The sequence below is a fragment of the Melanostigma gelatinosum genome, assembly GCF_949748355.1.
Source record: "Melanostigma gelatinosum genome assembly, chromosome: 21".
Taxonomy (NCBI): domain Eukaryota; kingdom Metazoa; phylum Chordata; class Actinopteri; order Perciformes; family Zoarcidae; genus Melanostigma; species Melanostigma gelatinosum.
In genome coordinates, this window is record NC_136654.1 from 11,590,876 (window position 1) to 11,618,314 (window position 27,439).

A 27,439-nucleotide genomic window follows, 5' to 3' on the forward strand; every position below is an offset into this window, starting at 1 on the left:
AGCCAAATCCTCAAAGTTGTCTCAAATGCGGTCAAAGGGATTAGTTCCCATAGAGTGAATCAGAATCATGTCTTTTCCTTTAATGCCCCTACGAGGTTAACACTCATAGTTCATAATTAATTGTTCATTACGCAAATTGAAAGAATGAAAAAAGAGAGCCTCAACACACCTTACCAACCAGTACATAAGAATCTCAAAGTATTCAGACACTGTCAAACCATCAGACTCATAGAGGCCGTCATGATGCCATTTCACTGTGTCTAAGAGTTAGGTGGTTGGTACACGCTCTAAATATACAACAAAAACAGAATATATATATTAGTGCTGGGCAACGATTACAATTTTAATCGCGATTAATCGCATTGAACAACAGGGCAATAACATTTGGTTTGCAAACACTTATTAAAACAAATTAGGTGCTTTTTAACAGCAGTATTCTCTTTACACAGCACCAGTTCTATCTCTTCTATATCTGTGCTCAGTGTGTGACTGTATGTGAAACGATCCACTGCTGTGCAACAGGAATAACATGTTTCAGCACATTTCAGCAAAAATGTCTGTCTTCGTGACAGTCAGAGCATGTGAATGCAGCTCTACTGTTCATCACTATAATGCTGTAACTCAGAGGTGATGATGGTGACCCAGCGATCAAAGAATAAAGACACTTTACGCACAATTTAGGTGTATGTAGGTAGCATGTTTTATACTTGTGTATACTCATGTGAATATAATTCATACTTTGTTATCTTATTCTGAAATATCTTATTCTGAAAACCGGATGTTCGTCTGAAGAAACCGGATGTTGTCTCACATTAATCTTTCCGCTAACTTTCTTAGCTCATTCTTGAGGCTCATACATGCAGTCATTCGTTGCGATCCTAAAGGTGCGTTCACACCAAACGCGATGCGAATACTAATCAATACTAATCAGCTGCAGTTTGTCTCCACTTCTCTGTGGCTTTTGTTAGCTTGTCTTGCTTTTGTTTATCTAACTATACTTCTCCCACACGCTGCATCAACTTAGTCTGGTGAAGACTTCCTCCACTGCTGCCAGTAAGCGACTATCAAAATAAAAAAATGCGTTAAATAATTGTCGGCGTTAATTCATGAATGACGAACATCCGGTTTTCAGAATAAGATGCCAACAAAGTATGAATTATATTCACATTAAGTATAAAACATGCTACCTGCATCTCGTGAACCAAATGTTATTGCCCTTTTCTTCATATAGCAGTACTTTTAAAATAAAAGTGATTATTTTAAAGTTATTGAACTTTGCCATAACAATACGATTAATCGCGATTAATCACAGAAAATTCATGCGATTAATCGCGATTAAATATTTTAATTGTTGCCCAGCACTAATATATATACATATATACATAGCATCAGCTGAAATAATTGATCTACTTTGTTTTTTAAAACTTTGGAACTTGGAGATAAAGCCAAAGGCAACCATCTCATTATGAACAACTTTAATGAGCCAGAAAATAGCTCAGAGACTCTGGGTGAGCTTGGAACACCCCTTCCAAAGGTGTTTTGATATTTGACAAAAGGAGCTCAAGGTTGCATCTTCATGAGAGTACTGTTGCTGTTATTTGCTGACAAAAATCTCTGTTCTATGTTGTTGTTGAATAATAAGTAGGAGCTTTCTCCAATTTATCCCTCATCGCTTACTTTGTTGCAGTACTCCGTCTTTCTCCTTCACACTCTCTGTCTCCATGAATATAAAATCAGAGCCAAATTCCACTTATCGGGTAAGACAAACAGTTTGGCATCCACTGGGAGCATTGTCAAGAGCTCTGTTTGCCAATGTGCGTTCTCTGCAATGACCAGCGGGCATATCCGAGGGCCTGTCTTCCCCACATCAGCCTAAATGAGCTCCTCGGAGCTCAAGAGGCGAGGGAGGAGATGGACATGTGAAAGAGGAGGACAGATGCAAGGGAAAGAGAAAGAATGAAAGAGTACATGAGACCCATGGTGCTGAGAGACTCTGAAGCCGAACTGTACTGACTGCACAATATATCTGTATGATGTTCGGTGGATAGTCAGCTGGGTGCATTTGTTAGCAGGGAAGCATTGTTTGGGGCTCAGAGCATCTGTCAGGCTACCAGGAAAGCGTGCCGGCTGCAGACAGCCCCACAGATAGACCGATACACACCGACACCCAGAACTCTCTAATCCCTCTCATCTGAGCCAAACAAAGCAATGAGAGATCAGGGAAAGAGAGAAGGAGATAGTCTGCCAAAGTCGGCTGGATGAAAGGAAAACAAAGTTTTGTCTCCTTCTCGGTTTGTTAGCAGAGTGCCGTTTGTTTGATTGGTACAACGAACAGCTAAGTCTACGAGTATGACTGTTATATAGACTCGCCATATGGTGTTTTGCTTTGCTCAGGCACACTTTTACACAATAAATGTGGAGTGTAATGATTGACACAATTAAGCAATGAAATGGAGTAGAAAAAGACAGATCTATTAAAAGTCGAAGGATTACAGCGTTCACACATGCTCTGGAAAATATCTTGACTTTTGTAGATCTAGAGTAGCAGCGATTATTCTGGCGCAGTTTGAATCTTCAGTACACACATCCATGCAAATATTCACACACAGGCACACCACCCATCTGCACAATTACACAGTGGATTGAGCAGCCAATTGTCACATTCAGCAGGCTCAGATATGAAGGCAGATCAGATTCAGCTGACTTCACCCCCAGAGGTGGCTCTGTTGATTGGAATAACTTCTGGGGCTGGAAACACACAACATCTGCTTGCTCTGCCTCTGCCTCCTGGGTGACAGTGCGCAGAGGAGAACAAACAGTGCCTGGGCTCTTCTTTGTCCTCTCCCTCATCCTATACAGCACCTGTTATGTGGCACCTAGATTGCATAAAGTTCTGCCTGACTGCACAATGAACGGCCCTGTGGGAAAGCAAACACGTCACACGGGCCTCCTCTAGAGACAAATTAATCATCCATCATCCACTAAACACTCATCTGCTCATTGTCATAATTTTCTGTTTTTATTTAGTTTTTTTCAAACGGAGGATGAAGAGAAGAGTGAAATACAAGCAGGAAAACATCTATTTCAAGCCATGCTAGCTGTGTGGCTCTATGGATGCTAATGTCAGTCAGATCACCACTTTGATTCACCACAATATATCTCCACAACTACTGGATGGATTGCCATGATATTTGGTTCCGACATTCACGTTCCCCCAGGATGTAATGTAATAAATTTGATGACCCCCAGAGTATTTCTCTAGCTCCACCAGTGAGGTTGACATTTTTGTTTTGTGGTGAAATAACTTGACAAATATTGGATAGATGATATAAAATATGGTAAAGATATTCACGGCCCCCAGAAGATGTATCATCGTGACTTTGGCGATCACATTGACTTTCTATTAGAGCACCTCCAACATGACGTTTCACTCATCCAGTGAAATATCTCCACATTGACTGTATGGATTTGCACACATTTTGGTACACACATAATGGTGAAAATGTAGCCGACTGACCACCCTGACTTAACCTTGTTGTTTTTTGGTGAAATGTCTCAAGTATTTATTCAGATCCCCACAGGATGCACTGTAATAATGTTGGTGACCAGTTTGTCCAGTGCTTTGGTTTATCACCATATGTATACCATTATACCTGATAAGCCAATGACTGTTCCATCAGCCTCAGCTGTACTTTGTGTGCAGTGCCAATTGGTTGATTGATAAGACCTGGTGAACATCAGCATGTTAGCATGTTGACATTAGCATTAGCTTAGCCTCTTATACTGCACGGCTCTTCTCCACTCGCTTGGAGACGTTCTTTTTGGTTTTCTATTCCCTAAAGTTGGGGATAATATTTTTTGGATATCACCTCGGTCAAGGTTCCAGAGTTAAAACACTTCAAACCACTCATTGGTCAGAGACCATCGTCACTTGCGTGCACCCGCCATTTTATATAGCCAAACTACCATCAAGAGCGACCTCAATTCGTACTCAACCCGGATTTTAATCAATACCTCAGCTGACAAAGTGCAGACGTTGCTCTGTTTGGTTGCGATAGAAAGATCCAGCACTCGGTTTGTGTCACTTTGAAGATGTCTCTGTCGGACCTGATTTGCAAAAATTGCACAGCAAATATTTTATTATACATTATACTGTGCTTATAAATAGTGGTAGTTTTAGTAGTAGTACATTTATACATTGTACATTTATATGTATTATATATTATAGTATACTATGCTCATGGTACTGTATACTATTATTATTATTTTTATTATTCTGTGCTATATTGCTGGATACTATACATTATGTTATACTTTATCAACACATTTCACAGTCTGGTCCTTGGGACTGTTTGTTCACTGCTTACATTGTTACTTTGAGTAGAATTGTTCTTTTATAGTTTCTATATGAATTCTCTTCTTATTCAACTCTATTTATTGTTGGAATGCTGTTAAGCATTCCAACTATTGTTCTTCGAATCTTTATTCAACTTCTTCTATTTCTTCCGTCGCACCGCTTCTCCTCCTTCATTTTTTAAGCTACAGAAACCGTTCAACTATTAAAATGTTCAGCTCTTTCACCAGAGGTCTGCTATGACTTTTCATATTTCTAACCTTTAAACTTTTTGAATTATTAAGCTTTTTATTTTCAATGGGATCTCTATGGAGAATATTTTCAAATGGCTTCAGGCACACAGGTGTTCGCGATTGAGCCAATTAGTGATGTTGATAAACACACAGACTCACAGACACACGCGCACATACACTCCTCTCCCTCTATCTCTCTGTGTCTCTCTCTCGTCTTAGGGATCTTCAGAGGTCTTTCCCCCCTCCTCCACCCCCCCCCCCCCAAACACACACACACCCCACTTTAAAATAAAAGCCGCACACACATGATTTGTTGCAGCTGTTACGTGTTGCATCTCGGCCAATCAGACATGAGTATTCTGATAAGTTACCTGATTCGAGTGACATTTACACACACTGCGACACAAGAGGGAGAGACGAGGAAAGACATGGCAGAGCAGGACAACAGTCATGTAAGCTGTAAAAGATAAAACGTTGGACAATCTCCAAATGAGAAAGTTTGCCAGAGATATCAGAGCCTCTCTCTCGCTCTCTCTCTGCCTCCCTCTCTCTCTCTCTCTCTCTCTCTCTCACAAATTCTTTCTTCTCTCTCTCTCTCTCTCGCTCTCTCTCTCACAAATTCTTTCTTCTCTCTCTCTCTGTCTCTCTCTCATACAGTCATTCAGGTCTTAGAGACTTTTAGAGGACCCCCCCCCCCCCCCACACACACACCCCATTTCAAAATAAAAGCCCCGAAATGTGAATTCTAATTGAAATGCTTGTGATGAAGCCAGGCATTTAATAACCTCTGTTTGTGTGTCAAACATGATGATTATGTCTCCTCTCCCCCCCACCCAGCACCACCCATTCAAAATAAAAGCCCCATGGATTAACTGTATTTAAACAAGCTCAAAATTTGGCTTTTTTGTTGAAATGACTTTTCACTCCTCTCCCTCTATCTCTCTGTGTCTCTCATACAGTCATTCAGGTCTTGGGGATCTTTAGAGGTCTTTCCCCCCTCCTCCCCCATACACACACACGCCATTTTAAAATAAAAGCCCCACAGAATGAATCCTAACTGAAATGCTTGTGATGAGCCTGTCATTTAATAACCGGTTTGTGTTTATCTAACATTATGATTCTGTCTCCTCTCCCCTTCTCCCCACACCCCATTTCAAAATAAAAGCCCCAGAGAGTGAATCCTAACTGAAATGCTTGTGATGAAGCCTGTCATTTAATAACCTCCGTTTATGTGTGTCAAACATGATGATTATGTCTCCTCTCCCCCTCCCCCCCCCCACCTTTTCAAAATAAAAGCCTCATGGATTAACTGTATTTAAACATTTCGCTCAAAATTAGGCTTTTTTTGTTGAAATAATGAATGCTCTTACTAATACTGCGACAACTACTACTACTGCTAATATTTCTAGTATTACCACTACTACTACAACTTTTGCTGTTGCTACTATTACTACTACTGCTACTGCTATTACTGCTACCATAAATATTATTACTACCACTACTGCTATTACTACCACTACCACTACTATTATTACTGATACCACAACTGCTAATACTGCTATTCCTGCTACTACCAGTACTAATAACCAGTACTAATACTACTACAGCTATTAGTACGACTGCTGATACTACTACTTCTACTGCTTCTTCTAATTACAAATACTTAGACGACAACTTCTACTACTACTGCTACTACAAATATCACTACTGCTACAACTAGTACTTATTCAAATGCTACTCATACTTATACTGCGAATAATACTTCTACTACTACTACAACAAATATCACTACTGCTGGAATTCTTTTAAGCTACAGAAACCGTTCGAATATCAAAATGTTCAGCTCTTTCAGGAGAGGGGTGATATAACTTCATATTTGTAATCTTTTTGGATTATTCAGCTTTTTGCAATTTTTTTTAAATTGGATATCTATTTTCAGCAATGTTTTTGAGATTCATTTCAGCTTTCAGCATTCCAACACATTTTCAGCAGGAAATGCATTTTCTAGTTCCTCTATTTCTTCCGTCCCCCGTTTCATCGCAACGCTTCTTCTTCTTCATTTTTTAAGCTACAGAAACCGTTCAACTATCAAAATGTTCAGCTCCTTCAGCTCATCTCTGCTATGACTTTTTCTATTTCTAACCTTTAAACTTTTTGAATTATTAAGCTTTTAGCAACTTTTTTTTGAATGGGTTTCTATGGAGAAGATTTTCAAATCCTCTTAAACTTCTTCAACTTTCAAATCCTTCAACTTCCTCATACTTTCAGCTACAGACACCATTTCAACTTTCAAATGTTGAGAAAACCCTCAACTATTGCCAACATGATTCAGCTTTTTTATATCTTTTAAACTTTTTGAACTGCAGCAATTAAACTTTTATGATTTTTCAGCCCTTTTCTGACTTTATAATGGGTGTGTATTGCGCAGCTTAGAGTGCGTGATGTCACCGCTAGAGTGAAGAGCAGCTTGAGATTCTTGTGAAAAAAACATTTGTGTTTTGCCACTGTGTCCACAATCTTCACTCTTCATGCATAATTTCTGGATGTAGAAGTAGCTAATATTGTCCTTGTAGAAAAATTACTGTAGAATCCCACAGATTTCCACATTTGACACAGAAGCCGTTAATTGAGAGGAAAACCAACTTTCTGCTCCATAGAGACCAATGTTAAATTTTGCTTCAAAAACATCTTCCACAGAACACGGTACCCCATTTCTAGATCGCCAGTTAAGCCACATTTTTTACACTACAGACACAATTTTTACAGGATCTGTTCTTCAACTCATTCTTCCCCTCAATTATTAATATCGGAGCAATAGGAGCTACGGTTATGGGAGTTTTGAGGATTTGTTTGAGAGGTGTTTTCCTGTTTTGTCTCCATGAAATGGCTTCAGGCACACAGGTGTTTGCGATTGAGCCAATTTGTGATGTTGACAAACACACAGACAAACACACAGACTCACAGGCGCACAGGCGCACATACACTCCTCTCCCTCTCTCTCTCTGTGTCTCTCATACAGTCATTCAGGTCTTAGGGATCTTTAGAGGTCTTTCCCCCCTCCTCCACCCCCACCCCCCACACCCCCCACACACACACACATACACACCATTTTAAAATAAAAGCCCCACAGAATGAATCCTAACTGAAATGCTTGTGATGAGCCTGTCATTTAATAACCGGTTTGTGTTTATCTGACATTATGATTCTGTCTCCTCTCCCCATCTCCCCCACACCCCATTTCAAAATAAAAGCCCCAGAGAGTGAATTCTAACTGAACTGCTTGTGATGAAGCCTGTCATTTAATAACCTCTGTTTATGTGTCAAACATGATGATTATGTCTCCTCTCCCTCTCCCTCCCCCACCCAGTCCCACCCTTTCAAAATAAAAGCCTCATGGATTAACTGTATTTAAACGTTTCGCTCAAAATTAGGCATTTTGTTGAAATAATGAATGCTCTTACTAATACTGCGACAACTACTACTACTGCTAATATTTCTAGTATTACCACTACAACTACAACTTTTGCTGTTGCTACTATTACTACTACTGCTATTACTGCTCCCATAAATATTATTTCTACCACTACTGCTTTTACTACCACTACCACTACTATTATTACTGATACCACAACTGCTAATACTGCTATTCCTGCTACTACCAGTACTAATAACCAGTACTAATACTACTACAGCTATTAGTACGACTGCTGATACTACTACTTCTACTACTTATTCTAATCACAAATACTTCGACGACAACTTCTACTACTACTGCGTCTACAAATATAACTACTGCTACAACTAGTACTTATTCAAATGCTACTCATACTTATACTGCGAATAATACTTCTACTACTACTACAACAAATATCACTGCTGCTGGAATTCTTTTAGGCTACAGAAACCGTTATCAAATATCAAAATGTTCAGCTCTTTCAGGAGAGGGGTGATATAACTTCATATTTGTAATCTTTCAACTTTTTGAATTATTCAGCTTTTTGCAATTTTTTTTTAAAATTGGATATCTATTTTCAGCAATGTTTTTGAGATTAATTTCAGCTTTCAGCATTCCAACGCATTTTCAGCAGGAAATGCATTTTCTAGTTTACTCTGTTATTCTGTCCTTGTGCTGCTGCAGCACCTGCATGTCCCCCCCCCCCATAAAGGCATAAACCCGCCACAGTTTACTCTATAGTGAACAGAAATTGAGATTTCAGACACTTGTGAATTTATCATTTTTGGTGATCACTGATATCTAGAGTCGTGTGGTGGTTTTCACGTTCATGAAATGCAACACATTGAGATTGTTAGCAGAAAGTAGTGAACAACACTTTTTCATTCCATGTGGGAATTCTCCAGGGCACTATTTAGGATGTACATTTCAACCCAGAAAAGGGACACTCAAATAACATGGCCGACAGCAAGTATGGCGTACGGTTTAATTTAACGGAAGGGATTTCAGACAGAGCCTTACCTTTGTTTAAAAATAAACACTGGAAGCAATACAGTCACACACAGATTGATTTTTACTAATTCTTCCATCCAACATCTGCCCACATAACTAATCTACACATGCAGCAATACGTCTGAGACAGTGAGATGAAAGAAACATCTTGCCATTATTTGCCGAGTTTCTCTGACACACCTACTAACCCACTCAATATCCATTGATTTACCCACAGTGACTGTGCTATATTTCCCTCCTTGTTTTGTAAATGGGCAAAGCCGATGGAATGAAACTCGTCTTCTTCTCTCCCCTCTCTGCCCAGGGCATTCTCTTCTGTACCGCAGAGTGTCTGAAAGCCCCTCCGGACCTGCTGAAAATCTATCTGCACGAGTCCAACCGGGTCTACAGAGACAAGCTGGTGGAGGAGCAGGACTTCCAGGCTTTTGATAAGCTGCAGGCGGACACAATGAAAAAGTTCTACGAGGTGAGAGTTTTACAAAGTTCAGCAGAGGAAGACAAGAACGGCAGGTTGGAGGATGGGGGAGGAGGGGGAAATCCTTAGGCTGCCTGCTCTGTGTCTGGACATCAGTGGCCAACACAGCGAGGAGAAAGAGGAGAGGAGGAAAAAGGAATGCGTCGGGGGAGGGGGGAGGGGGGAGCAAGAGAGGAATATTAATCAGTGTGGTATGGGGTCTGGCTGTCAGGGTCTGCGCTGTCAGCCCGGTAAATTGGAAAACATTTTAATGGTTTTCTGTCCACTGCTCCCCTCACTACCCTCTCTGGCTCTATCGGATGCACACTAGTCATGCCACAATGAAGAACCTGACAAGTATACGTGTACACACACCAACAGAAAGAGAAGGAGAAAGAATAACACTAACCACTCTAGAATATATTGTTCAGAGTGGGCACCTTCTGTAAACTTAGGGCACTTTGCCGCCGTGCCACACAGCAGCAATATGCAGAATGTTTTATTGCTATTTTTACATGCAAACACTAAAGTCTTTAGAGACTGATGCACTGTAAGAAAGTCCACTTGATACCATGACAATGAAGACTGCAGCAGAACATAATAAAGATCTGAATTTGTAAAATAACAAAACTTCCGCCTACTTCAGCTATATGCCAGTGAAAGTTAGCAGAGAAAACAAGCATCCCTAAGAGGCACAAACAATCTCCAGAGAAATATTCGGGGCCCAAAAGTTGCCAAGCTGAAAATGAACTCGGTCACCCTCTGCACAGCTGTGATATTCCGCTGCCTCCCTGTTCAGACTGTTGAATCTTATCACTAATGTTATGCTGACAGGGGTATGTGTGGTTTACCGCTGCAATATGTGTGTGTGTGCACATCCTCCCCAAGGACACGGAGAAGACTCTAGAGCAGACCAGGGAGATGAACCTGTACTGCCACTTTGCCCGTGGGCTGGGGGAGGCCAGGTACATGGCTGCTGAGTCCTGGAGCTGCCTCAATAAAACCCTGCTGGAGGTGCTGGACAGCTACAATGAGGTCAACGCCACACTAAACCTGGTGCTGTTTGAGGACGCCATGGCTCACATGTGAGTGGACATTTTGAAAACCTGGAGACTGTCAAGGAATTGAACTAGCGGCCCAGATACTTTAGGCTTTACATTTCGATTTTACAGACTGTCAGAAGCAGCGACAGGGAAATCTAAGTAATCCAGCATACAGCATGACGGCGAACAAAAATGCAAAGAACAGATTCGATTTTGCTTCAGTCTAAAACACTCTTAACCCCTTAACGCAGACCTGGACATTGTACGGGACATCAATTGTTAATTAGGAATGAAACGTAAATAAAAGTACATCATGCACGGAATACAGTTGCATTGCATTTATTTTGAAGGAGACTGTTGCTTGTTTTTTTTCAAAAATGTACGTATGTTAGTACGTTCGTGAATACCTACAAACGTTGCGTTGCTAGCTAAGCTGCCAAAGCAACGTGCTCAGAAGATGTTGGTTCTCTTTGGATCGACCTACATATGTGAACAAACATTCTCCGTGATGAAGTTTAACAATCCAGATCCAGGCCCGCTCTCACTGATGATCACCTGTCAGCTGTCCTTCACATCTCACCTCACACATTCAACCTGACTTCAGAGCACTCGTTCACTGAACTGACAAACAGAAAATGAGGTCATTGGATGACAAACAATAGTAATAAAAGTACCCATTTTGCAGAAACATGATGAGTTGAACAGTAAAAGATGGTGGTAATTGAAATATCATTTGAAATAGAAAGTTGAGGTGCGTTCAATGTACAGTGTCAGTCGGTACGTAAATACTGACAGCAGTTAAAGTGTGTTGTATTGCTTTTGGCAACAACCTCAAATGAAGCAACAACAATGACAATGAAGTCAATTCATTTTAAACATGGACACAAGAGGACCATTCAAATTGTTTTACATTCTGGTACATCTGAAACAGAGTGGTGAAGATGGTGGTTACAGGCAGTATAGAAGCAGAGGAGACAGACTCTACCTGTGTTTGTTTTTCTTTTGCAGTTTGTCCTATGAGTCATAGATTGTCTTTATCCGGCTCGCCTCCTCCTACCTTTTACGGTATCTAACCCTTCCACCGATTCCTCCGTCTCACCTTTCCCTCCCCCGACTATCTTCACCTCCACATGTAGATGCCGTATAAACCGAATCCTGGAGTCTCCGCGGGGGAACGCTCTGCTGGTCGGAGTGGGCGGCAGCGGCAAGCAGAGTCTGACCCGACTGGCTGCCTTCATCTCCAATCTGGAGGTTTTCCAGATCACCCTGAGAAAAGGATACAGTATCGCAGACCTTAAGGTTTGATGAGGATTACAACGTAAAAACATACTACACTGCAAAAAACATCCATTTGAACACCCCAATAGTCACATATTTTGTATTGAATGGTTTCTTACAGCCAGGTGATGTTTGAATTATACACGGCGGTGTATCTGGGTGAAATATAGACACAGTACTGGTAATCCCCACAGTATTCTCACAGTGATTCAGGTCTGAGACACATATGTTTCACTGCAAAATAACCCTCTCACTGCCCAATCTCATCAAGTGCGTCACTCTCTTACTCCATGTCTTTCTCGCTCTCTGTCACCCAGAGCGATCTGGGGTCCCTCTACATGAAAGCTGGCGTGAAGAATATTGGCACTGTGTTCCTAATGACTGACGCCCAATTGGCAGACGAGAAGTTCCTTCTTCTGCTCAACGATCTGTTGGCATCGGGTAACTGCAGGCTTCACTAAGTACTGTGTGTCACGTTTTGCAAGACAGAAATGCCGCTGCTTTACCGCAGCAGCAAATCATGGGCTGCCATTTGTGCAGCATTACTTAACTACAATACATCACTGAAGAATTGCAGGTTGGATTCACATCTGGATTTATATTTGTCAGAGTGCAATATGAAATATGAATTTAGATTCATTCTCAAAATGCTAATGTTTGCAGTGCAATAATTTGGCAGTTAGTATGCAAAAATGAATGTCGTATATCATTTGGAAGGGATGGCATATACCAACCGATGCCAGGACCACAATACAACGACAACATTAGAACATCTATTTCAAATTTGAAGACATAAAGCAAGACCATGAACTTCCAAAAAGAAAATGTATTCAATCTTCTCCTTAAAAATAAATACTTAAATGCTATGGAATAAAAGGCACACTTGCTCAGTTCAGTACTCTCAGGGGTTTTGCGGCACTTGGTCTGATAAGCCCAGTAGCTTATAGTGGCTAATGTTGGCAAACTTTAGATGGATAGGTGTTGCTGTAACTAACATTACTGAGTTTACTTGCTATTACACTACATGCTACTGTATATTTTACACAGTAATCACACAAGTAAAACAAGAGGCGTGTTTCACCAGTGGGCATGTTTGTCGTTTCCTGCTTGTGGTCAGCAGAACTAGCTAAGCTATCCCCAGCGGTCATGTAACACTAGCATTGCTGCTTATGTCTATTATTTTTTCTGGTGACTGTTTGAACAGACAACCAACCTCACATAATATTATTGGCCGGATTAGGAATGGGGTCATCATTCCACTGTGCCCGAGGTTGTTGTGATTTTACTTACAGAAATATCATCCATTAAATCCTTTCCTTGATTGTCATGGAAAATGTTAAGTTCACTGCTCCTAGGAACTGCAAATGAAGGTGGTGGCACCCCTTCTCAAACAAAAATGAGCTAACATCAACACATCATATTTAATCAATCAATCAGGTTATCAGACTAGTACAGAAGTGATCAGGGTTTATCTTTTAGCATCATTATGCTAAAAGATAAACCCTGATCATTTCTGTACTAGTCTGATACACACCGGAACAGGCCATGAGCTAACCAGAGGGCAAAAGTCAAGCGACTGCAAGTGCCTGGTTTCAAAAAAGAGCACATCTGTATTCAATTTGTAGGTGGTGTGTAGTCCCTATATGTCAACAGTCCGTGTTCTGCTCCCTGAGGCTGTGACTTAAAGCAGCTCGCTGCATTAGCATAAGCCCTCTGTATGAACTCCTGCTGCCACCACCTCTATTAACACAGCTACGTTTGATAAGAGTCTCAGTGTCAGTTCAGATCTTAAGATAAGAAAGTTCTGGAGAGTTCTTGCACAACTTTAGTTCTTTAGCAGAATGAAATCCCAATGTCTGCTTCCCACAGTCTTGGTGGTCTTTCCTTCCCAGTGGTAATGTGGCCGATTTTACTCATTCAAGGAGAGATTCCTGACCTGTTCCCGGACGACGAGATGGAGAACATCATTGGCAGCGTAAGGCCAGAGGTCCGCGGCTCGGGATTGATGGATACGAGGGAAAACTGTTGGAAGTTCTTCATCGACCGGGTTCGCAGACAGCTCAAGGTGAACCAGTCAGATAGTCAGACAAGTGCAGGTCAAAAAGCTGTGTGTGTTCTGCATTTCACTACTAATCATCCAGATTAAGTTGTCCTCAGAGGCTTCCCTCAGAGGAAAAGTTTGCCATTAATCTCTCCCATAGAACTGTATCTGTATATGATCTCCACCGTCTCTTAATATAGTGATAGCATGCCGCCTCACACTCTAATTCTAAATTTAAAAAAACCTCGTACTTCAAAAGCATCTGGCTTTATAATATAAAAGCCTTTCCAGAGACGATTTTCTGTCCTGACATTCTGAGAAGAACTTGAATGCTTTTGGACGTCCTTATAAATCACAGACATGAGCAGAAAAGCCTCCGTTTAGCTGCAGATAATTCCACCAACGTGTAGCCTCTTTGTTCCCCCTGGGGAGAGAGGGATCGCAGGGCGTTGCTTATGCTGTCATTATTACAGTATCCACCACCACTGCCTCGCTCCCAGCTCAAGTTGCCTGTGTTGGAGAGTGAATAAAATTGACAGGCAATACCATGGGCAAAGAGTGGATATCTAACTGTTTGGCTGTCTGGATGGAAAGGGTAATATGATTCAGAGCTAACTCTGCATGATGAGCACCAGTTTAAATCCTGAGCCAGACATATAAATCATTGTTACAATCGGACCTCGGAGCAGATTGGTTTGGACCAGTGGATCCCAACCTGGCTGTATTAGATGACTCTAATGGGGTTGCAAGATGCTTACTGCGTAAAGTCCAAACAAAATCGACCAACCAAAATGATATGTATTTATTTTCCTTGTGAAATACTTCCTATTCTAACCATTCACTCTAATAAAAAGTGAAAATCAATCATTGAATGAACTGCTCCCGATTAGTCAGCTTCAGGGATCCTGACAATGCTCCATGTGTGTGTTAGTTTGTGATGATTTCATTATTTTGAAACTTATTTGGTTGCATAATTGTCAAGTTGGGTTCTGCATTATCTGGGGTAACTTTCTTGCTGAGGAGCCAAATATCTATTTATGTAAACATCTGGTTTCAAGACCTTAATGACCTCAGTTGGTATTTCATCGTTCCCAAATAAATGTGCCTTTTTTCAAATATACAGCCAGGAATAGCAGTAGAGTGAGGAACATGTAAAGAGTGTGTATTGTGAGAATTGCACTTGATGGATAGTCATATTAGAGTGCAAAGAACCTATGACAAGACGTCACATTATATGTGACGTCTTTATGTATGGCTATACATAAAGGGTTATTGGCAAAATAAACTGGGTTAGATATGTTTCTGTAATGGCACTTCAATGTAGTGAAAGCAGCTCGTTAAAGTTTCAGTGTGTAAGCCATCATCACAGGAAATGTAAAGTATGAGGCTACTTCCTTCTCCAGACTTGATTATGATCAGGAGTGTCTTTGGGTGTGCCTTCTGCATGTTGGTTTCTAATGGTATCGAGCATCTGGCTGAGCTTCTCAACAAGCCAGCTGTTCCGCCCACAGCTCAACACACTCTTTTAATTAACATGCTTGCTGGAGGCTTTATTTGCTTAAAGACTGAGCTGCAAATAATTAATTCAGTTCTCCATTCCCACTCTTGACCACAAAGTGCAGGATTCCCCTGCCTGCCTTTCTTTTCTCAGTGTGACGGTGACTCCAGTTGTACTCTGAGAGAAATAGTATGATCTCACTGCTGTATCAACTCTGTTTGACCTTGGAGAGTGTGTCTGTGTGTGATTGTATTGCAGGTGGCTCTGTGTTTCTCTCCAGTTGGTAGTAAACTGAGGGTTCGCAGCAGGAAGTTCCCTGCAGTGGTGAACTGTACAGCGATCGACTGGTTTCACGAGTGGCCACAGGAGGCGCTGGAGTCTGTCAGCTTCAAGTTCCTCCAGGAGGTGCAGAATATTGATGTGAGAACAGCTCAGGAATGGAATGAAGCCACCCACAAATTATGTTTACACTCCAAAAATATTAAAATGTCAGGCAGTGTTCAAAAGCAGACCAGAGGCTCCAAAAATTTAATTCAGGAAATATTGCTTTGCAGTGATCTTTTGTTGTGACGTAACCAGTTATGTCATTTGTCACTCTTACAGCTCAAAGTGAAGGACTCGGTCAGTAAGTTCATGGCATACGTCCACATGAGTGTCAATCAGACATCAAGGGAGTACCTGGCCAACGAGCGGCGCTACAATTATACCACGCCCAAGTCCTTCCTGGAGCAGATCAAGCTGTATCGGAGCCTGCTGGGCAAGAAGCGCAATGAGCTCACCACCAAGATGGAGCGGCTGGAGAACGGCCTGCTGAAGCTTAACAGCACCTCCGCTCAGGTACAGTCAACAAGCTGCCATGAAATAGGCCACATCGGTAATGTCCGATTTCATTTTGCAGATCTATTTATTGTTTCTTTCAAAGTTTACATCCCAAAATTCCCATGACTTCAGCAGTTGAGCAGCTGATCTTAAAAGATGAGCAGTTGACAAAATAATCTCACCACGCAGTCCATTTAGTAGCAACTCAGGAGCTTTTGTTCCTATCCCTTGATCTTATGGAATTTGAAACATTTTGTCTTTTGTTCATGAGAAGTCGTCTGTCCGAGGGAAATACAAAGAAAAAAATTCATTCATCTGCGTCTCTTCATATTTGCCCTTATAAACAATCTATAATCTTGTTCAGTATATACACCGTACTTTCCGGACTATAGAACGCACCGGTATATAGGCCGCACCAGCGGATTATTAACAGAATAAAGAATGTGTACATAGATAAGCCGCACTGGTCTATAAGCCGCAGGTGTCCCCGTTGAACAGCAAGATGCTTTTAACAGTACCGTACTAAAGTTGTCTTCTTCTATGAACATCATAACATGTCGCTAGCTTCTAAGCTAATTTTAACATTACGGCCAATGGGGAAATGCTAACCGCGATTAGCATTAGCGAATATATAATATATCTTTGTCTGCATTTGGGTCCTTGAACACACCACATCATGTACGGTACCTTCATGCCTGAATAACAACGAATGGCTGAGATAAAGCAGACTATCATCATACCAGCCATTGTAAACACAATTATACATTAACTAAGATCATATCGGGAAGATATCTAGATTTGCCACAATTGTGGCCAACAATCAACGAACTAGGACCCAAATGCAGACTCCGGACAGCAGAGTTATATTGCAAACCTCAAAAACACGAACACAAAAACACTCATTACGCTGTCCCCTTAATCTAGTACTATCCCAGACTTTCGGAAGCCCTTGGTGATTGTGGATTCTGTCACACTGTTCCGCGCTGTTAGGATCCACTGGCAGATTTGAGAAAACGCTGATCTTCTGACGTGTCTACGTCGCTCATAGCTCTGAATAGCATTTACGGCTAACTGCAGACTGCTACGAGCAACAAGTTATTGCCTCGTTGCTTTTAGATTCGAATGAGAAGACACGCTGCTTCGTTTCACTTCTTCTGTTTGGTAGCCTTGAGAGACCTTAGTCTGTAAGTATGTCTGCATGAAAAGATGTACGAAGATATATTATATTCGCTAATGCTAATCGCGGTTAGCATTTCCCCATTGGCCGTAATGTTAAAATTAGCTTAGAAGCTAGCAAGTCGGACCTGTACGGTACCTACAGTTTCATGATGTGGTGTGTTGAAGGACCCAAATGCATTTATTGATGATTAAATTATTTATTTCTCACTCAAAAACACACACACAAAAAAACTCTGAACAAGTTTTGTAGAACTTGGGGAAAAAAAAAAAGGAAAACCGGTAATACCGTCAGTCAACTTGGAGGCGTCTCCACGTGCTCTGCACAGGTCCAAGCCGGGAAGTGGTTTACGGTAATCCCTCTGATCCGAGCCGGAAAGTGGCTGGATAGACACAGGATCGCTATTGATCGCTGTCTCCTTTGTCCTCCTGTGCACTAAAACCATCAAAGTCATCTTCTTCAGTGTCGGAATTGAACAGCCTCAGAATTGCTTCGTTCGTGCTTTCAGTCAATCTTTCGTCAGTGTCATTTTGCTCCCGAGGCAAATCCGCCCTTGCGCTGTCATCATCTCGCAGTAGTCCAGCCTTTCGGAAGCCGTTGGTGATAGTGGATTATTTCACACTGCTCCACGCTGTTAGGATCCACTGGCAGACTTGCGAGAAAGTTGCTCTTCGCATGCGGCCAGTTTTTGTGAAGGATTTCTCTCAGTCAGTCATCCAAGCCTCCCACTGAACTCTGAGTGCCACCTTAAATGAACGGTTCACACTAATGTCAAGGGGCTGCAAATACTTTGTTGTGCCCCCAGGAATCACAGCTAGAATAGAGTTTGTCGTCTTGATGGCTGCTTTAACAGAATCCGTTATGTGGGCTCTCATGCTTTCCAAAACTAGCAATGCAGTTTTTCTGTGACAAAATCCCCCTGTTCGCTTCGCGTAGCATTCCGTCAGCCACCCTTTCTTGTTCACTTTCACGGAGATTCCTTTCGGGAATTTTTCTTTCGGCATTGTCATCCGCTTAAAAATCACCATGGGTGGAAGCTTTTGTCCGGATGCTGTGCAGCCCAGAACACACGTGAAATGCATTCTCTCATGGCCAGTTGTTTTGAGCGTGATGGAAGACTCACCCTTTCTGTTAACAGTCCTAGTGAGAGGGAGGTCAAACGTCAAAGGTACTTCGTCCATATTTATGATGTCGTCTGGTCCAATGGAATTTTCGGTTATATGTCTTTGCGTGTATTCGCTGAAGTTTGTCATTTTTTCCTTGAAGTCGGGAGGGAGTTGCTGACCAGCGGTCATCCGTGTTCTAATCGACAGGCCCTTTCGTTGCATGAATCTGAAACACCAAGACTGTCCACCTCTGAAATCGCCAATGTTCTTTTCGGTGGCGAGTGCTTTAGCCTTCAGTTGGATTTGCACGGTGGAAACACCTCGACCATCTGCTCTCTGTGTTCACCCAATCCTCAAGAGTGTTTTCAAGATCAGGCCACCTGCTTTTCCTGCCTCTGAAGGCTTTTGTCGTCTTTTTGCAGCAGCTCAGTTCTTCGGCCTGGCGTCTCCAGTGTCTCACCATCGATTCATTGACGCCGAGCGAATGTGCAGAAGCTCTATTTCCTTCTTCGACAGCCAGGCGGATCGCTTTTAACTTAAAAGCAGCATCATACGCATTTCTTAGTGTACCGTTTTCTCCATGGCGAGCGAGGAGAGATGCGTGGAATGACTGAAACTCAGTGGCCGGATACGCTTTTATCCGTCCGGGGTCAAATCACGAGCATGCATTCATCCGCCGTGTGCGATCGGCTCCGCACGCATACAGGTGTGTTATGTATTCATCCGCCATATGCTCCGTGGTGAGACGGCGCCATACAGCGATCATAGTTTGTCGATTGTTGGCCACAATTGTGGCAAATCTTCTAGATATGATCACCGGATATAGTCCAGACATATTAAAATAAAAGTCCGAAAAAAAAGTCCGCGCAACATCATCATACCAGCCATTGTAAACACAATTGTACATGAACTAAGATCATACAAAACATTTATTTCTCTCACTCAAAAACATGCACACAAAAAAACTCTTGAACAAGTTTTGTAGAACAAGTTTTGTAGAACTGTAAAAAAAAAAAAAAAAGTCTGCATTTGGGTCCTTGAACACACCACATCACGAACCGGGGCAAATCCGCCCCTGAGCTTGCGTTGTCGTCCTCATTACGCTGTCCCCTTAATCTCGTACTATCCCAGACTTTCAGAACCCGTTGGTGAAGGTGGATTCTGTCACACTGTTCCGAGCTGTTAGGCTCCACTGGCAGACTTGAGAAAAAGCTGATCTTCTCTGCTCATAGCTCTGAATAGAATTTACGGCTAACTGGCTTGCTGCTGTTAGACCGGAACCGGAAGTTGCGGTTGTTGTTGTGGCGGAGAAAAGCTACGGAAATATCCGTATATAAAGCGCACCGGACTATAAGCCGACGCCTCAAAGCGTGGGGTAAAAAGTAGCGGCTTATAGTCCGAAAAGTACGGTAGCAATTATTATAACATACATCTACAGTACCAAGAGCGCTGCCACCATGTGTGCTGCTGTCTGTCTTCAGTCTAAAATTCAAAGAAATTTGTAACTTGTTGTGGAATATTTCTATGAATAGTCGGGAGAAGAGTGTCAAAGTGTTAACAAATCAATGTCAAATGAAACAGAGTCTGGATGAACGATCAAAGTTGTAGTAGTCAATTTATTTGCTTGCAAAGAGAACACTCACAGATACATCACCGTCATCTGTTAGAGGTGCTCTAACGACACAGTTAAATGCACGGACATTTATACTAAGCTAGCATGCTGTTACCTTGGTTTGCAAACAAGAATAAACAAAAGAAGACAGAAGATAATAAAAGATGTCAAGGCAGATGTTTTTCTTTGAAGCATAGTGTCCTGTCTTTCCGATACCCTGAAGGCGCTTTTACGGCCTGTTTACAAATCCCTTTGTTATCAGTTTGCCCCACAATAAACCATGGATACACCCAGTCAGATGCGTCCTTTGATGTCACTGTGACCTGGTCAAAGAGTTAAGTCACAGTATGCAGAGACGGAATAAGCCTGTGAACCATCACCCATCATAAATACCTAAAGAGGGTCATGCTCTTCAGCTGATGCTCATCAGGAAGTACCGTAATCTAGACCTCTGTGTGTCGCCGTCTTTGAAGACAAACAATGCACAGGAAAACAGATAACAAGATAAACAAGGTTTAGTGCCTGCACTTCTAAAGATTTACATTCTTCAATCCTAAAGCACAAGACGATGACATATTTTCCCATCACAAACTTCATTCAAAAACCTCAATAGAACATAGACATTAGCCCTAGTAGTTGTACTAAATGTAATGTAAAGCCACTAGGGCTGATTGGCACCGTCCGTCCAATCCACTTTGTTTGTTTCACATTGACGGAGTCAGGGCTTTCTATGAACACCACACACAGAACGGACAGCTAGCAGACCATGAAGAGAAATTTATTGAATACGACAAAAAGTGTATTCGATTACAATCAGACTCCACCTTTACATACGCCTTCAGCCTATGTCCTAATATAATAAAGAAATTTAATTGACTGTTAATAATAGATGACAGAATTTTTGCAACACTGTCCGTCAAAATGATGGGGAACGAGAACGTCTAACCCAACCACTGGTCAAAGTAGTAGTAGCGGTGGTAACAGTAGTAAATGTAATTGTAGCTGACGTAGTACTAGTAGTAGCATTAATAATATAGTAGTGGTAATAGAAGGTAAACCAGCTAAAATAGTAGTACAAGTAGAAATATTAATAGTAGAATGTAATATTACTGGTCAGAGACGTACAGTACTAATAGTCACGTTAGTAGTAGTTGGTTCGTGATGTCCACCCTTCTCAGTGGTGGGTAGAGTATTGGTGACCATTAGCTGTTAGTGCCATTTGAAAGCCATAATGTTAACGTTACTCCTGCTGTGGCTTCAGCCCTGATGCCTTGAACAGTCATGTGGAGGCGTGGCTGCAGCAGGATGAAGCTTACTTTATACTCGCTGTTGTAAGAAGGTCAAATCGCCGTTAGAAGCTTTATAAACAGGAAGCCTTAAAAAAAAAGAAAAAAAAAGAAAATCTACATTTGAGTAAATATGTTGCAGCCAAATCAAATCGTTTTCATGATATCCAACCATTGTTTCTTTATTTTTTTTTTCTTTCAATCTTTATTTTGAGTTTACACAGGCGTACGACATGCCACTCACAAACAGAACAGCACGTAACATACCTGCCAACCACCAATCCCTGACACACAAAAAACAACAAACAAAACAAAAACTAGAAAATGCATTTCCTGCTGAAAATGCGTTGGAATGCTGAAAGCTGAAATGAATCTCAAAAACATTGCTGAAAATAGATATCAAATTTTCAAAACAAATTGCAAAAAGCTTAATTCAAAAAGTTGAAAGATTACAAATATGAAGTCATATCACCGCTCTCCTGAAAGAGCTGAACATTTTGACATTCGAACGGTTTCTGTAGCTTAAAAGAATTCCAGCGGTAGTGATATTTGTTGTAGTAGAAGTTGGAGTAGAAGTATTATTAGCAGTATAAGTATCAGTAGCATTTGAATAAGTACTAGCTGTAGCAGTAGTGATATTTGTAGTAGCAGTAGTCGTAGAAGTTTTAGTCGAAGTACTAGTAATTAGAAGTAGTAGAAGTAGTAGTATCAGTAGTCTTAGTAATAGCTGTAGTAGTGGTCGTAGTATTTTATATAACCGTAGTAGTAGTATAATAAGTAGTAGTAGTAGTAACAGTAAAGTCAGTTTTTGAAGTAGCAGTAGTACTAGTAGCAGTCGTAGTATTAGTACTGGTTATTAGTACTGATAGTAGCAGGAATAGCAGTATAAGTAATAATAGTAGTGGTAGTAATAGCAGTAGTGGTAGTAATAATATTTATGGTAGCAGTAATAGCAAAAATTGTAGTAGTAGTACTAGAAATATTAGCAGCAGTAGTAGTTGTCGCAGTATTAGTAAGAGCATTCATTATTTCAACAAAAAAGCCTAATTTTGAGCTAAACTTTTAAATACAGTTAATCCATGAGGCTTTTATTTTTGAAAGGGTGGGACTGGGTGGGCGGGGGAGAGGAGACATAATCATCATGTTTGACACACATAAACGGAGGTTATTAAATGACAGGCTTCATCACAAGCATTTCAGTTGGGATTCATTCTGTGGGGCTTTTATTTTAAAATGGTGTGTGTGGGGGGGGGGGGGGTGGGGGGGGTGAAAGATATAGAAATGGGGTACCGTGTTCTGTGGAAGATGTATTTGAAGCAAAATTTAACATTGGTCTCTATGGAGCAGAAAGTTGGTTTTCCTCTCAATTAACGGCTTCTGTGTCAAATGTGGAAATCTGTGGGATTCCACAGTAATCTTTCTACGACAAGGACAATATTAGCTACTTCTACATCCAGAAATTATGCATGAAGAGTGAAGATTGTGGACACAGTGGCAAAACACAAATGTTTTTTTCACAAGAATCTCAAGCTGCTCTTCACTCTAGCGGTGACATCACGCACGCTAAGCTGCGCAATACACACCCATTATAAAGTCAGAAAAGGGCTGAAAAATCATAAAAGTTAAATTGCTGCAGTTCAAAAATTTAAAAGATATCGGAAAGCTGAATTACGCGGCAACATTTTTAAGTTGAAATGGTGTCTGTAGCTGAAAGTATGAGGAAGTTGAAGGATTTGAAAGTTGAAGTTTAAGAGGATTTGAAAATCTTTTCCATAGAAACCCATTCAAAAAAAAGTTGCAGAAAGCTCAATAATTCAAAAGTTTAAAGGTTAGAAATAGAAAAAGACATAGCAGAGATGAGCTGAAGGACCTGAACATTTTGATTGCTGAACGGTTTCTGTAGCTTATAAAAATGAAGAAGAGTTTAAAAAAAAAGGGGGGACGGAAGAAATAGTGGAACTAGAAAAAGCATTTCTTGCTGAAAATGCGTTGGAATGCTGAAAACTGAAATTAATCGCAAAAACATTGCTGAAAATAGATAGCCAATTCAAAATCAAATTGCAAAAAGCTTAATAATTCAAAAATTTTAAAGATTACAAATATGAAAAGTCATATCACACCTCTCCAGAAAGAGCTGAACATTTTGATATTTGAACAGTTTCTGTGGCTTAAAAAAAATTCATCAGTGGTGATATTTGTAGTAGTATAAGTTGTAGTAGAAGTATTATTAATAGAAGTATTATTGGCATTAGAATAACTACTAGTAGTAGTATTAGTGATATTTGTAGTAGTAGTAGAAGTTGTAGTATTATTAGTAGAAGTATTAGTAATTAGAAGAAGTAGTAGAATATGTAGTATCAGTAGTCATAGTAATATCTGTAGTATTTAATATAGTAGTAATAGTAATGGCAGTAGAAGATGTAGCAGTAGTACTAGTAGCAGTCGTATCAATAGCTGTAGTAGTATTACTACTTTTAGTAGCATGAATAGCAGTGTTGGGGTCTGACCATATGGCTTCAACATGTGCTGTGGACAAAGAGAATCAGGCCTTTCCTTTTTCAAGCAAAGGTTTCATCCTGATTTGTAGTTTTATGAGAGCAAACCTCCTCTGAAGGAATTTCACACTAGGGTGTGAATTCCCCCCCCCCCCAAAAAAACTATGGTTCCTGAAGTCACCTGAATGCGCCGCTGCAATCTCATTGGCCGAAGGCCAAGAGACCCCAGGACCCCTGTGGTTCAACCACTGTCCAACAAAACTGCCTGCAGATCACACCTCCTTGCTTTTTCCCCTTCGACCTCCGTCGAACAGGGAGCACACAACGCTCTCGTCGCCCTGGGACCAGTCCTTGGACATATGAAGACACACCAGCCTCCTACCTCCAGCACGACGCTGGGCAACCGAAGGCCACGAGGGAGCCGCGCCCTCAAACCCTCATCAAACCCTGTCAGGTCACAAAGCCATTTCGCTGGTCGAAACAGCCGTGTTTTCTTTTTCTGAGTTAAGGCCCCTTACCCCGCCGAGACGAATCCCTCCCACGACCAGTCTTCGCTTCTTTTTCTTTTTGTGCACAAACCGGCACAGAGGAGCCCGACGAAGCCTCGCTCCTCTTGTGACTACCGGAAAGACGGACGGACCACGCCGTCTCATCCTAAGTTAACTGTCCTCCCTGCAGAGAGTACAGATCGGACCTGCGTTTGCTCCAGAGCCATGCCAATGGACCGAAGCCGCACCAGCAAAAGCCGTGCGAGACACAGCGCCCGCTGCAAGGCCGCGCTGCAAGCAGCCCCTCCCTTCTTGACGAGGAAAAAGGACAACTTCCCCACGAACACTTTTCCGTTGCAACGAAGCATCGACAAGTAAGGTTCATGGTATCTGGGCATAGCTTAGCTTAAATTAACTTAAATTTAATTCAGGCCATTCATTTATATGTTGATATTGCCGTGTTTTGTGTGTTTAAGTTACTGTCGCATTATACGGAGGTATTTACGCAATCATTACGGACCAGAGAAGCTCCGCTGTATTTGTGTATTAACTGCTATGACTGTTTATTTGGGGATTATTTTTCATTCATTGTATTCCACTCCGTGTGGGATTTCGCTCTTCATTAACTCGACTCTGTGAGTGAGCTGAGGGTTGTGGCTTATCACGGCATAAGTTACCGGCAGTTCAAAGAAAACAGCGGTATACTTATGCGTGATAGAACCAGCAAACTCAGGCTCCCTACAACGTCGCACGCCGAAGTGTGATTCACATTGAGTTCTCGCTCCTTTTTCCTTTTCTTCCTCCTCTCACGTAACACGCACACAGACAGCTCCTATCTCTGCCCCTGGGGAAACCCCGTTCAAACGCTCTCCTCACAACACATGTGTGTATCGGCACACATGATTACATACAGCAGTCTCACCGCCATTTTGTCCGAGTCACTCGACTCCGCCATCTGGTGGTAGTTTAGCTGTAGTATCTTAAGGCCCCTCCCCTTTTGTCCGAGTCACTCGACGCCGCCATCTTTGTAGTCTTTAGCAGTAGCTGTAAGACCCCCCTTCCTTTTCACCCACAGACCCACACATACTGATATACACCCTCATCCATTTTATTCTTTTCTTTAGGTATTAGGCATATAAAATTGTATGATAGTGTTTATTGGTTGCAATATTAATTGATTTGATCATTTACTATTTTGATTTAATAAACTCTGTTATACTTTAAGGAGCAGTCGTCTGTGATTACTTGTGCATGTGTATGTAATAAAACTGTATGTAGTAGCCTGTGCTCAAACCTAAAAACCTTCACTGAATGTATAGTCATACGCAGACTATTGACATTATGAGTAACTACTAATTATGAGACTTAGTTTTATCGTTTGGTTATTGTTCCCTGTTTGCAGGGTGGTGCCCCGTTGTTATTAATAATGTTACATACATTAATAATTCTATTGTCAAGAATTCAGTTTCTTAAGTGGTAAGAAACATAATGGTGCCCCGTGTGAGGATACGTTATTCCAGTTTTGTTACAGTATATATGCACATTAATCCATAATTATTTTTGAATCATTTATTTTCCAAAAGAATATTTTTTATGCTGTTAAGCATTCCAACTATTCTTATCCTGTTTCTTTATTAAACTTCTATTTCTTCCGTCGCACCTCTTCTCCTTCATATTTTAAGCTACAGAAACCGTTCAACTATTAAAATGTTCAGCTCTTTCACCAGAGGGGTGCTATGACTTTTCATATTTCTAACCTTTAAACTTTTTGAATTATTAAGCTTTTTATTTTCAATGGGATCTCTATGGAGAATATTTTCAAATGGCTTCAGGGACACAGGTGTTCGCGATTGAGCCAATTAGTGATGTTGATAAACACACAGACTCAGACACACACACTCCTCTCCCTCTGTGTGCGTCTCTCTCTCATACAGTCATTCAGGTCTTAGGGATCTTTAGAGGTCTTTCCCCCCTCCTCCACACCATTTTAAAATAAAAGCCGCACACATGATTTGTTGCAGCTCGGCCAATCAGATATGAGGATTCTGATAAGTTTCCTGATTCGAGTGACATTTACACACACACCGCGACACAAGAGGGAGAGACGAGGAAAGACATGGCAGAGCAGGACAACAGTCATGTAAGCTGTAAAAGATAAAACAGTACAATCTCCAAATGAGAAAGTTTGCCAGAGATATCAGAGTCTCTCTCTGTCTCTCACTAATTCTTTCTTCTCTCACTCACTAATTCTTTCTTCTCTCTCTCACTAATTCTTTCTTCTCTCTCTCTGTCTGTCTGTGTCTCTCGCTCATACAATCATTCAGGTCTTAGAGACTTTTAGACGACCCCCCCCCCACACACACGCGCACACACCCCATTTCAAAATAAAAGCCCCAAAGAGTGAATTCTAACTGAACTGCTTGTGATGAAGCCTGTCATTTAATAACCTGTTTATGTGTGTCAGACATTATGATTATGTCTCCTCTCCCCCTCCCTTTCAAAATAAAAGCCTCATGGATTAACTGTATTTAAACATTAAACTCAAAATTAGGCTTTTTTGTTGAAAAAATGAATGCTCTTACTAATACTGCGACAACTACTACGACTGCTAATATTTCTAGTATTACTACTTCAACTTTTGCTGTTGCTACTATTACTACTGCTATTACCATAAATATTATTACTACCACTACTGCTATTACTACCACTACTATTATTACTTTTCCACAACTGCTAATACTGCTGTTCCTGCTACTACCAGTACTAATACAGCTATTAGTATGACTGCTACTGCTTCTTCAAAAACTGACTTTACTATTACTACTACTTATTATACTACTACTACTACTAATGTTATATAAAATACTACGACCACTACTACAGCTATTACTACGACTACTGATAGTACTACTTCTACTACTTACTAATACTTCGACAACTTCTACTACGACTGTTACTACAAATATCACTACTGCTACAGCTAGTACTTACTCAAATGCTACTAATATTTATACTGCTAATAATACTTCTACAACTTCTACTACAATAAATATCACTACCACTGGAATTCTTTTAAGCTACAGAAACCGT

At 41.1% G+C, this 27,439-nt stretch overlaps 1 protein-coding gene across 1 annotated transcript in view; it reads left to right on the forward strand.

Moving 5' to 3' along the window:
• The window catches only part of dnah9 (dynein, axonemal, heavy chain 9), a gene marked incomplete at both ends in the record, with an annotated part of 183,263 nt that overhangs the window by 67,171 nt on the left and 88,653 nt on the right, over nucleotides 1-27,439 (forward strand). The window contains 7 exons of the mRNA XM_079292632.1: nucleotides 9,357-9,518; nucleotides 10,395-10,591; nucleotides 11,686-11,848; nucleotides 12,145-12,268; nucleotides 13,750-13,892; nucleotides 15,625-15,786; nucleotides 15,970-16,203. Of these exons, the coding sequence (XP_079148758.1) occupies nucleotides 9,357-9,518; nucleotides 10,395-10,591; nucleotides 11,686-11,848; nucleotides 12,145-12,268; nucleotides 13,750-13,892; nucleotides 15,625-15,786; nucleotides 15,970-16,203 (1,185 nt within the window). The remainder of the gene's footprint in view (nucleotides 1-9,356; nucleotides 9,519-10,394; nucleotides 10,592-11,685; nucleotides 11,849-12,144; nucleotides 12,269-13,749; nucleotides 13,893-15,624; nucleotides 15,787-15,969; nucleotides 16,204-27,439) is intronic.